This window comes from Sycon ciliatum, chromosome 12, assembly GCF_964019385.1.
Source record: "Sycon ciliatum chromosome 12, ocSycCili1.1, whole genome shotgun sequence".
NCBI classification, from domain to species: Eukaryota; Metazoa; Porifera; class Calcarea; order Leucosolenida; family Sycettidae; genus Sycon; species Sycon ciliatum.
In genome coordinates this window covers 23,883,759-23,896,666 of record NC_088654.1, presented here as the reverse complement: position 1 = coordinate 23,896,666, position 12,908 = coordinate 23,883,759, and the positions used below count along the sequence as shown (strand labels likewise).

The 12,908-nt window shown below is 45.6% G+C and overlaps 1 protein-coding gene across 1 annotated transcript; it reads right to left on the bottom strand.

Annotated features, from left to right (window-relative positions):
* Positions 1–1,022: 1,022 nt before the first annotated feature.
* Positions 1,023–12,805, bottom strand: LOC135828830 (transport and Golgi organization 2 homolog). The gene is made up of 7 exons (XM_065341262.1): positions 12,433–12,805; positions 10,750–10,878; positions 8,902–9,016; positions 7,840–7,901; positions 7,101–7,260; positions 6,761–6,865; positions 1,023–1,221 (listed from the first exon to the last, which is right to left on the bottom strand). Exons 1-7 carry the CDS (start codon positions 12,581–12,583, stop codon positions 1,062–1,064), a joined length of 882 nt encoding a protein of 293 aa, XP_065197334.1. The 5' UTR covers positions 12,584–12,805; the 3' UTR covers positions 1,023–1,061.
* Positions 12,806–12,908: the final 103 nt, after the last annotated feature.

Sequence of the window (12,908 nt, the reverse complement as noted above, 5' to 3'; positions counted from 1 at the left end):
CTGCACCAGTATCCATGATTGGGAGCAAGTACTAGCCGGGACTGTGGCCATGAGGTGTGTGATCTCCTTGGTTACGCATCACACGGAACGGCAACGTGGTAACAGCAAAGCCATATATAGGAGATTGGTCCATGCATAATATGGGCAGCTGTTGCCCAACTCTGTCCAGCTGGAAGGCCTTTGCGTTAAAGGGGAAGTTAAGGCAAAAATTAAAATTTCACCAGTTGTAGTCTTCGGGGTGCTGAGTCGAATGGTCTTGGTCCGAGGAAGCTGAGACGCTCCCTTCCTACTTGAAACCCAATCGAACTCGCGCACTTCCACCGAAACTGGGTGACTGCGCCCTACGAGATGGGGATTTGTATGCAAAATGTCACTAAAAGCGCCATTTCGTTCTTATAAAAGCACGGATGACCGCGATTGGCCCATATGTTGTAGTCTTTGGGACGCTGAGTCGACTGGTTTTGGTCCGAAAAGGCTGCGATGCAGCGTTCCTCCTTTATTCCCAATCGAACATGGTTGAACAAGCGGTCACGTGGTCCTGGGTGCCCAAATCACCTGGTCACCACGCCAGCAGGTGACAACTTTCACACCAAGGTTCAACTCGGGTTCAACTCGAGTGACAGGACTGCACCCAAAAAAGGTCAAACAGGCTAGTAAGTTGTACCCTGCAGGCACGGTGACCAGGTGACTGGTGTACGCAGGAGCACGTGACCGCTTGTTCAACCATGTTCGATTGGGAATAAAGGAGGAACGCCGCATCGCAGCCTTTTCGGACCAAAACCAGTCGACTCAGCGTCCCAAAGACTACAACATATGGTCCAATCGCGGTCATCCGTGCTTTTATAAGAACGAAATGGCGCTTTTAGTGACATTTTGCATACAAATCCCCATCTCGTAGGGCGCAGTCACCCAGTTTCGGTGGAAGTGCGCGAGTTCGATTGGGATTCAAGTAGGAAGGGAGCGTCTCAGCTTCCTCGGACCAAGACCATTCGACTCAGCACCCCGAAGACTACAACTGGTGAAATTTTAATTTTTGCCTTAACTTCCCCTTTAACTCTAAACTAAAGACGAGCTGACCGCTCCGGGTGCGATTCAGGGACGGGAAAGCGGAACTCGGACGTCTGCCAAACGGGCTCCTGGCCAGGCTGTATGGGCGACTGCATGGCCGTCTCCTTGAACAGCATTTGATTGTCATCAGTCACAACTATGATAGACTTGGCGCTGCAGAAAACACCAGAGAAGATGGGACGGTCCCTATTGGAAGACCTGCAAGAATGCGCCATCCGCCGCTAATTATGCGAACAGATGAATGAGCCTGTAGCGAAATACCATACCGTAAAAGTTCGTAAATAAGTACGTACCGTATTTCCCTGAATAGAAGTCGCACCTTTTTTACACTAAAATTCAAGGGTAAAAAGGGGGTGCGACTACAATCGAGCATGACTTCCTACTGAAATCAATATATCAAAACAATATGGCTCAAACCTGAAAATGGGGATGCGATTTTTAGTAGAGTGCGACTTACAGGTATAATGGGGGAAATACGGTAATACTTTTGAATATAGTGGCCACATCAGTACTAATAGTAGGCACTTCACCCCGTTTTTTGAAATCGCGTTTTTCCAGGTTTATCATCGGCAATCGATGGTGGTGGGTATCACAAGGTCACACAGAAAATTTTATTGAAATCCACAGTGATACCACTCAGATATGAAGGGTTGAAGATAGGCAGTTGGATGAGGCGAGATCAATACAATTTGTGGCACCAACAGCATCTCCGAAGTATCATCAGTGGATATAGTCACAAAACATCAGAGTGTTTTTTTCAAGCACACATCACTCACTTACACCGACAACCCTGTATGGATCGAAACAATACAGATCAAAGTTCAGAATAGGCAAGAATACGGCAATTGTGACCGCAATCACTATAGCAACTCCATAGCAACGCCATAGTAACCCATAGTAACAGCTTCAGTTTGCTGTGAAATGAACTGATAACGACATACTGGCAGGCTCCGGCGGGTACAAAAGCGTAAGAGTTATAAAGACATTCTTCTGGCACAAAAACAACAGAGAACTTCCTCGTTGTACGCCGCAATGTGGAGGGTATGTACGCGCGCGCCCGCGCTCGCGAATTACTGCACAGGATATTCGTGCTCACAGTCATGCCACTTCAAGTGATTCCAAGTTGGCAAGAAGTTCTTCAGGACCTCTGTTGGTAGCTTCTTTCCATGGTGTGATATCTGCCTCCCTATCCTTCAACTGCTCCATGCAGCAGTCATGAATTGCCTGCTGGAGAGCTTTGAAATTTTGGTGAAGCGTGCCTGGATGCGTATATCAAAGCATCCCCTCATCAGAGGGTTTCTCCAGCAGCCACTGTGCCTTTTGATTGTTCGTAAACATCAGTAGGCCTTCCAGCGCAACCGTGTCAAAACTTGGCTTTCAGTACGCTTTGAGAATTCGCCCAGGTAGGACGACGCATCGTCGTTCTCCTCCGCCTAAAGCGCATACTTCTCAGTGCCTACGTACATAATGTCTCCTTGCGCAGCGATGCGCAAACCCTGGTAAACAAGAACTCTACTGTTTCCGAATGGAAAGAAGACGCTGAAGACGATAAGCAACGTTTCAAACGCGAGCAAACAACAGTTCTTTGTGAAAAAACTCTTTGCTGGTAGTGCATGTACGTGATCTACAACTCGCAAAAATGTACGCACTATGACGTATGCGGGATCTACTGAAAGCTGAACGTCAGAGCAACACGATGCGCCCAACTATCAGCCCGTACAACGAAGCATAGCGCGTACCTGTACAGTTTAGCGCATGCACTTGACTGGTGCCACGCAAGTACGGACTCTCACCTCAGCAAATTTTGACAGGTCCTGTCACGTGACTGAAGTGCCTAGACTACTAACTTTGGTGGCTAGTGGTATTTGGGGAGGGCGGTTCGAGCGCACCTACATTGATGTCCGGGTGTTTAACCCTTTTGCGTCCTCGAATCGCCTCAACTCACTTGCTGCTAGCTACACCCGTCACGAAAAAGCCAAGCGCCGTGCCTATGAGCAGAGAATCCGAGAAGTGGAACACTCCAGCTTTGTTCCCGCCGTGTTCTCCACTACGGGAGGCATGGGGAAATCTGCCACCTCTCTGTACAAGAGGATAGCGTCCCTCATCGCCGACAAGACCGGAGAGGCCTACAGTGCCGTGATGGCTTCGATCCGGTGTCAAATCAGCTTTGCCTTGGTCCGATCCAGTGTGATGTGCCTGAGGGGTGCTAGGCGGCTCTATGCACCGGTCTTTGCCGCGGACTCAGCTGCTCTTGTTGTTGCCGAGGCGGCTATCCCCTGTTGAGGTTGATGGCCGTGCTCATTTATACCATGTTCTCATAATTTCTGCTTTTCGTGTCATTCTTGCTTCTTGTGTTTGTTTGTTCTCCTCTAGTTCTCTTATGTTCGCGGAGAAGGCGGAGAGCCGGAACACAGAACCTCTTATTTTTAATTTTTTTTAATTACTTACTTTTTTACCAGGCGTGGGCCATCCCCTGATCATAGGTGCCAAACATTTTTAGTATAATTACTCAATCAATAAATTTGTACAAGTTGTAAAAAATCATACATGTACATGTACATGTCTCTGGCCCTGTAGATGGCTCAAAAAGGCATATTTTTCAATTCAGACTACTAACTTTCGGGCAAGGTACTGACTTTCGCGCATGAACTAACGTTCGGACCTGACTTGTGTGTAGTGGAGAAGTCCTTTTTCATGTACAGTCAACTTTGCGTATAACGACACTCGGCCAGGCATTAGAAAGGTGTCCTTATTCGCGAAGTGTCGTTATACCCGAAGTCTCATTACAATGTATACAGGTAGAATGGACTTTGATCTGGGCATGAAACGCCTGTCGTTATTCGCGAATTGTCATTATATCCGCAGTCGTTATTCGCGAATTGTCATTATATCCGCAGTCGTTATTCGCGAATTGTCATTATATCCGCAGTCGTTATTAGCGAATTGTCATTATATCCGCAGTCGTTATTCGCGAATTGTCATTATATCCGCAGTCGTTTTTTTTTTTTTTTTTTTTAAACTTTGTTTTACTTCGCAAAATCCAAACGGGAATTTCTTCCCAATGACAAGGTAGCGAAGATCTTAAGAGGGAAGAAAAAAAAGACAGAGAGAGAGAGAAAAAAAGAAGGAAAGAAAAAAGTGTGTATGCACTGGAAATGATAGTCAGCTGGAAATCGGATCCATTGTCAAACATGGCATTTGCTACTGTTCCATGTAGTCAACGAGCAATTGCGTAGGGTACTGCTGCAGCTTTGAAGGTCTCCAGAGTTGTGCTGGAGCGGACGTCTCCAGGTAATCTGTTCCATTTACCTGTAGCGTTGAAGGCGTACCTCGACTTGCCAGCGTTTGTTCTTGCAACTGGAAGACTGTTATAGGCCTTATGCACATTGTACAGATGTACGAAGTTCTGTACTATGGCCGTAGGTGTGTACATACCCGGTTGGGTGTTCATTGTGTGCTATACATGCGCGTTTGACCCATTTAGCCTCACAATTCATGGCAAACGATCACTTTTCAAGCCTTCTTCACTTTGGGATTGAACTAACGACTAGCTAGATCTCTGCCGGAAAAAGATTTCGTATGAAATGCCTTCATGGCCCATTTCATAGTGGAAATAGCAGTAAACACAATAGGGTCCTGCACATTCAACACCCAACCGGGTCTACGGGATTCTACAAGATTATACGGGATTTCGTGCATCTGTACAATGTGCATAAGGCCTATTCGCGAATTGTCATTATATCCGCAGTCGTTATTAGCGAATTGTCATTATATCCGCAGTCGTTATTCGCGAATTGTCATTATATCCGCAGTCGTTATTAGCGAATTGTCATTATATCCGCAGTCGTTATTAGCGAATTGTCATTATATCCGCAGTCGTTATTAGCGAATTGTCATTATATCCGCAGTCGTTATTAGCGAATTGTCATTATATCCGCAGTCGTTATTAGCGAATTGTCATTATATCCGCAGTCGTTATTCGCGAATTGTCATTATATCCGCAGTCGTTATTAGCGAATTGTCATTATATCCGCAGTCGTTATTCGCGAATTGTCATTATATCCGCAGTCGTTATTCGCGAATTGTCATTATATCCGCAGTCGTTATTAGCGAATTGTCATTATATCCGCAGTCGTTATTAGCGAATTGTCATTATATCCGCAGTCGTTATTAGCGAATTGTCATTATATCCGCAGTCGTTATTAGCGAATTGTCATTATATCCGCAGTCGTTATTCGCGAATTGTCATTATATCCGCAGTCGTTATTAGCGAATTGTCATTATATCCGCAGTCGTTATTCGCGAATTGTCATTATATCCGCAGTCGTTATTAGCGAATTGTCATTATATCCGCAGTCGTTATTAGCGAATTGTCATTATATCCGCAGTCGTTATTAGCGAATTGTCATTATATCCGCAGTCGTTATTAGCGAATTGTCATTATATCCGCAGTCGTTATTAGCGAATTGTCATTATATCCGCAGTCGTTATTAGCGAATTGTCATTATATCCGCAGTCGTTATTCGCGAATTGTCATTATATCCGCAGTCGTTATTAGCGAATTGTCATTATATCCGCAGTCGTTATTAGCGAATTGTCATTATATCCGCAGTCGTTATTAGCGAATTGTCATTATATCCGCAGTCGTTATTCGCGAATTGTCATTATATCCGCAGTCGTTATTAGCGAATTGTCATTATATCCGCAGTCGTTATTAGCGAATTGTCATTATATCTGCAGTCGTTATTAGCGAATTGTCATTATATCCGCAGTCGTTATTAGCGAATTGTCATTATATCCGCAGTCGTTATTCGCGAATTGTCATTATATCCGCAGTCGTTATTAGCGAATTGTCATTATATCCGCAGTCGTTATTCGCGAATTGTCATTATATCCGCAGTCGTTATTAGCGAATTGTCATTATATCCGCAGTCGTTATTAGCGAATTGTCATTATATCCGCAGTCGTTATTAGCGAATTGTCATTATATCCGCAGTCGTTATTAGCGAATTGTCATTATATCCGCAGTCGTTATTAGCGAATTGTCATTATATCCGCAGTCGTTATTAGCGAATTGTCATTATATCCGCAGTCGTTATTAGCGAATTGTCATTATATCCGCAGTCGTTATTAGCGAATTGTCATTATATCCGCAGTCGTTATTCGCGAATTGTCATTATATCCGCAGTCGTTATTAGCGAATTGTCATTATATCCGCAGTCGTTATTCGCGAATTGTCATTATATCCGCAGTCGTTATTAGCGAATTGTCATTATATCCGCAGTCGTTATTAGCGAATTGTCATTATATCCGCAGTCGTTATTAGCGAATTGTCATTATATCCGCAGTCGTTATTAGCGAATTGTCATTATATCCGCAGTCGTTATTAGCGAATTGTCATTATATCCGCAGTCGTTATTAGCGAATTGTCATTATATCCGCAGTCGTTATTAGCGAATTGTCATTATATCCGCAGTCGTTATTAGCCAAGTAGACTGTAGGTACACATGCTGCATGTACGCACCATACCGGTACTTATTTCTGGCAGTATGTTTATCGGGCTTGACTTGACTTCAATAGACAGAGTCACAGGAATGAATGGAGGTATTTATTTCGGGCAGGTACTTCAAGTACTTATTTACGGACTTTTACGTTACTTGACCGGAGCAGCCTACATGCCACACAGACTCACCGTGTGCCATAGGCAACCGAATCACAGCCCACACAGACGCTACTCAGGTCACGCAGCCACTCCTCTGGAAGGTCATCTGCCTGCATCAACGGGTCAGGCCAGTGTCTGAACATGCCAGTGACACAAACACAGAGACACATACAAACTGAGAGAGAGAGATAGATAGAGAGAGATAGAGAGAGAGAGAGAGAGAGAGAGAGAGAGAGAGAGAGAGAGAGAGATAAAGAGAGAGAGAGAGAGCGAGAGAGAGAGAGAATCAGGCAAAGCCTCGGAAAGATGCTTTTCAGATAGAACTATGTATGTACTTCGAGTACATGTACAGTAGTAGCTACAAACTAACTTTGTTTTATCAGAAAGCAGGCCAAACAAGCGTTGTTGCAACTCATCCTCAGCCATGCCATCTACACGAGCAGTTTGCAGAAGTGACGAGAAACATTCCTTGCCAGCAACAACTTTCTTCCAGGGTGTGTCAAGGAAAGCATTGGACAGCCCATAGATGCCTGCAGTATCAATGAACATACCAACACATACACACACACACATACACATGCAGACACGAACATACACATACACATGCAGACACGAACATACACACACACACACACACACACACACACACACACACACACACACACACACACACACACACACACACACACACACACACACACACACAAACACACATACACACACACACACACACACAAACACACATACGCACACACACACACACACACACACACACACACACATACACACACACACACACACACACACAAACATTAGCAACAGCGTGTGTCTGCGGGCCATGTTAGCAGTGACTAACACCGATGCACAGAATGACTGAATGCATGAATAAACAGAATGACTGAGCGCTGCTTCACATGGTGTTTTGAAATATTAGTGCACACCTGGCAATATGGCGGTAAGTACGCGCCTGCCCACACACGCTCTCTAAGCTGTAAAGTTACCATGGCACAGAGCTCTCCTTCTCACCACACACACACACGCACGCACTTCATTCTCCCGAATGAGCGCTGCAGTGAAGAAATCTAGCGGCAATCGTGATCACAACTGACCTGGCGCAAGACTGCGCGGTGATTCGCCAGTTCTGTTGCCATAGTAACACAGGCAGCCAGTGCTGCACAAGGAACAAAAATTAAGTGTACCGTATTTTACCGGTTGTAAGTCGACCCCGGTTATAGGTCGACCCACGTATCCGGAGGTCTCAATTCTGCGTTTTAAAGTTTTCACCAAAAGAAGCACTACTAACCACTCCCTGCTACTAACACATCAACAAATCATGTACACATTCCTTATTGGAGGGTATAATGTCCCAATCCTTGAAAGGGGCCAAAACACTGGCAAAAAATGTGTAGACATGGTGCACTCGTGCATGCAGTGCAGGTCATTTTTTGTAAGATACTGATAGTTCCCGGTTATAAGTCAAATCCCGGCTGTAAGTCGACCCCACCCTTTCTACTTCCATTTACGGTACACCCACGTATACACAACCACCATATATGTACCATGTATACGCCCGTCGCAAGAGAAGCACGCAAATCTGCAAAAGCACTGGATGTGCACCCACAGATTTTCTTTTATAGCAACGATAGCGGCCAAGATCTGAATGAGACAGATCAAGACTTGCGCCAGATAACTGTCTAATCCACACAACTGGCGAAGCCATGTGAATCGACCACCAATGCACACCTGCTCTACACCACACGGAGTACATCGGCATAAAACGGCCAGGACAGTTACATATGCACACCCTACACTTGCTGGGGTAACCAGTATAGACAGCACACTGCTTTGATAGAAGCAGACACTAGATGCACTGGTACCTTGAAGTGAAATTGGAGTTACTTTACTAACCAGCCTCGACTACTGAGTACTGGGAACCCAGAGCCAACATACACACCCACACCCACGCACACACACACACACGCACCTGTCGTATTTTAAACTGCTTTTCCATTGTGTCATTGCCTCATTGGTCACGTGGTACGCTGTACCTTGGCAGAACGGAATGAAGTACACACCCATATATGCATACACACACACACACACACACACATACACACACACACACACACACACACACACACACACACACACATAGAGGGATTGCGACTCACCTCATATCACCCAGCAGGATGTTGAACGCGTTGAATTCCGCCGCCCTTTCCGACAGCATGGTACAGTATTCAAGCGGAGTTTGCTCACTGCGGAGGAAGTCAGCCACCAAGCATCCTAAAGTCACAAACGAAACAAACATACTGCAATTTCACAAACTTTCCGTGTACATGTACTTTTCTTGTTGGTACTTTCGGTGTACCAGGTATCTCTTTCATACCAACAAATTTCAATAGCTGCACAAACACTGCCGTGCCTCATCCCATAGGGTCATAGTCTTTTGGCCTCATACCGAAAAATTTTAAAGCACCTGAAAATTTCTGAAATTAGAGTATTCAAAATGGAAAAAATGTGGGCACAATTTTTAAGCGATCGAGTCCACCACCTAAACCAGATTTTGAACAGTCAGACGTGCACAAAACTGACAAGGAGTTGGTTTAGTTGGTGGACTCGATCGCATAAACTGTGCTCACATGTTTCCATTTTACACATTTTTTTCCTTGGCTCACCATCTCAGTTCTTAGAGTACTGTATAAGCAGAAATATTCGTCTGGAATTTAATTTCGTCTTTTTCGTCCAAGGAGCTTTTGGACTAAATTAAATGCCGGACGAATGTCGATTTGTCCAGCTTTTCAATACACTCTTATGATTCATGGACGAAATTTACAGCCGGACGAACTCCCTTTCTTTGGAGTTGGACGAAATTATTGACCGACGAAATTTTCTGCCTGTACAGTACTAGTATTGAATCAGCAACTGTACAACGGCTGTAGGGAGATGGCGGTGACAACAGCTGTAGAAAGATGGCGGTGACAACAGCTGTAGAAAGATGGCGGTGACAACGGCTGTAGGAAGATGGCGGTGACAACGGCTGTAGGAAGATGGCGGTGACAACGGCTGTAGAAAGATGGCGGTGACAACGGCTGTAGGAAGATGGCGGTGACAACGGCTGTAGGAAGATGGCGGTGACAACGGCTGTAGGAAGATGGCGGTAACCATGGGGAGGAGAGTATAGTGAAACCAGGGAGTCGTAAAATACCGACTCCCTGAGTGAAACAGTGGGAGGTATGCATCTAAGATGGCCGTCACATTTTTGCAGGGCAAGTTACCCCATACTTGGCAGGTACAACCCGTTATAGTACATTTATGAGTATGACCTCACAAAGTTCATGATCTTTTATGCAGAGTTGGTATCAAGGTGTGTACGGTTGCAGTGGACTTGCCCAGCAAAACCTAATGGCGGGAAATTGATGCATACATCCCAATTCAGTAGAGCGAACTTGTAAGGGACGCAACACCAGTAAAACAGGCGTCAAGACAAGCTTCTATACAGTAAACCTGTGTTTGCCAAACCTTGTACCAAGCGAAATCCTGTATTGACCGGACAAATGTTCATGCACCAAAGTGCTGCGAATCAAACGTGCATCCCCGAATCAAGCGGAATCCTGTCATATCATGACAGTTTCCGCTGCACCGAGGGCGTCCGTCCGGTTAGGGCAGGTTTTGCTGTACATTACAAGCTAACTGGTGGTAAATGAAATCCAACCCCATGGGTTAAGCAGAGGCACGCTCACAGCACAGTCTACTGTTCGTAGTGCTACTGGTGTGCAGCCTCAGAGCCATTGTTCTCGTGATGTTGGATTTCATGTGCCACCACTGTATGTGTTCAAATTTGCTCTTGTACATGAACTTGTAGCAGCAGCCCACTGAGCTGGCATGTGTATGCGTGCACATGCATACCATGCACACACACACACCCCCACACACACACACCCACGCATGCACACACACACCCAAATACACACGTGCACCCCCCCCCCCCCCCCCCACACACACACACATGCACACACCTCTGCCCCTGGCATCTGGCCTGATGTCCGCCAGCGACTGACGAACGTTGGTGATAACGCCAAATCGGCCGTTTCGTTCGTTCACGCCGATCCACGTTCCTCCCTCCTTTCCAGGAGTCATGTCCATGCCTGTGCAAGCAATAACGCCGAGACATACAAAATTAAGAGATGTGACCAGAATACATAGTGTTGCCCGATGAAATTATCGTAAGGGAGAAAATACCGAGATTTGGGTTCGACCTTCAGCTAGATGCACGCTAATTTAGTACGCTGCTGCCATGAGTATAGCTTTTATTTCGCGGTACAACCATTTATGGCACCATATTATGCGATACAAGGTGAACTGGGTACGCACTACGCAATACTTGGCCAAAAAACGTACCGTTTGTCACAATGATAAATTAGTCCCCATAACGTTTTTACGCTGCAGCTTCAACGCTATTTGGGTGATCAAGGTACGAGTAACATAAAAAATAACGTTATCGTTGTTTGCTAAGGGTGTCTAATGGTGGAATTCCGCCGTGGGGATCCCCGTGTAGAGAATTGCACACTCTTGGGGTTATGGACTCTTGCCATCATGCATAGCGAGAAGGTATGTTGTAGCTCCCGGACCGGTGGTCGAGCCTGATCAGCTGACACGCCGCGTAGCATTAGACGAGAAACGTCGCAAGAGGTACTAGTACGTACTTGATCATACTTGTACTTCCACCGAGAATGGCCAATCCACCGAGAACGGCACAATCCACCGAGAATGGCACAATCAACCAGTTGGGGAGTCCATTCTCTTTGTTTTGTGCTCTGGATGACGGTGCATTTCGGAAACATTATGCAGGGAAACACTTCGTACACCTGTTTTGACGGTGACAGCGTGAACAAGGCGAGGACGCACTGTGTGGGAAACAGTGCTCCTGACTACCAGTGTTGCCAACCGCCCGTATTTGTCTGTATTTTTACGGAAAAAAGACGTTTTGTCCGCAGTACGGATTTCAATCGGATATCATGTATATGATCAATTGCTAAAACCTTCGTAACTCCATCGTTTCTTGTGCCAATTCAACAATCGAAGGATCTACGTGGCAGCCAAAACTCCAAGCTGTCCAATGCAACACTCACGGAAGCGTTACGATATCGGATTCCAGAAATATAGACCAAAGTTATGACCTGGTGAAGTTGAAAACTGTACTGAATTCGTAGGCTTCGCAAGTGAACTCTGTGGCTGGAAAAGTTGTACAGTATCGTTTTTTCTTCCAACTAATACACTAAATCAGTCAAATTGTTGACCTGAAAAACGAGTACGGAAAGCTCTGAAAAATTCTGCAAAATGGCACTGGGCAGGACGCATGGGGGTAGAGGGCACTTGGTAACACTGGACTACAACCAGGAAGTCGTAAAATACCGGTATTTTACGACTGCCCCGGTATTTTACGACTCCCTGACTACAACCATTTGAACCGGTTGGTAGAGTCTCGGTCTTGCGACCATTTGAACCGTATGGAGTCCTCACCTTGTTCATGCTGTCACCGTTTTAAAAACATGTAATGTTACCGGTATCTAATCAGGCAAGGCTTGCATACCCGCATATCTCTTCGTGCACTTGTGCTCTACACCAGGGAGTCGTAAAATACCGGCATTTTACGACTCCCTGGTCTACACTCTACAGGATAATTCAAATCCAGTACGCACCTGCCACCACTCCAGAGCCGTCATTCCAGGCATGAGCACATTTTGCAGGTCTGCCGAACTCCTCATCTCTGTTTGAAGCCAGCACAAGACGATATCCCGAGTTCTGTCCCGCTTCAGGACTCGGCCAAAACGCCACAAACACAATGCACATTTTCCAACCTTTCCTCGTCGCACAAACTAGCTTTTATTGTTTCTTTACTCCGTCGATCTATATGTACACTGCAGTTCTGTGGATCTGTCTCGCTTGTCCGGAAACGAAGATAACAACGAACATACGAAGTCAGATAAAACAGCACCACAATGACTAATACGTACTGTCCAACAAGCTGCAAACTCTCTCTATTTATATCTCTGTCTCTCTTCGTTGCTCTTGCTCAGTCCGTTGCAAGCTTTGTTCTTCTGGTTTCAAACTGTCACGTGCCATCACCATCCCAGCATGACGTAAACCGTTCTTCAAAGTGAGTCATCATCAATTT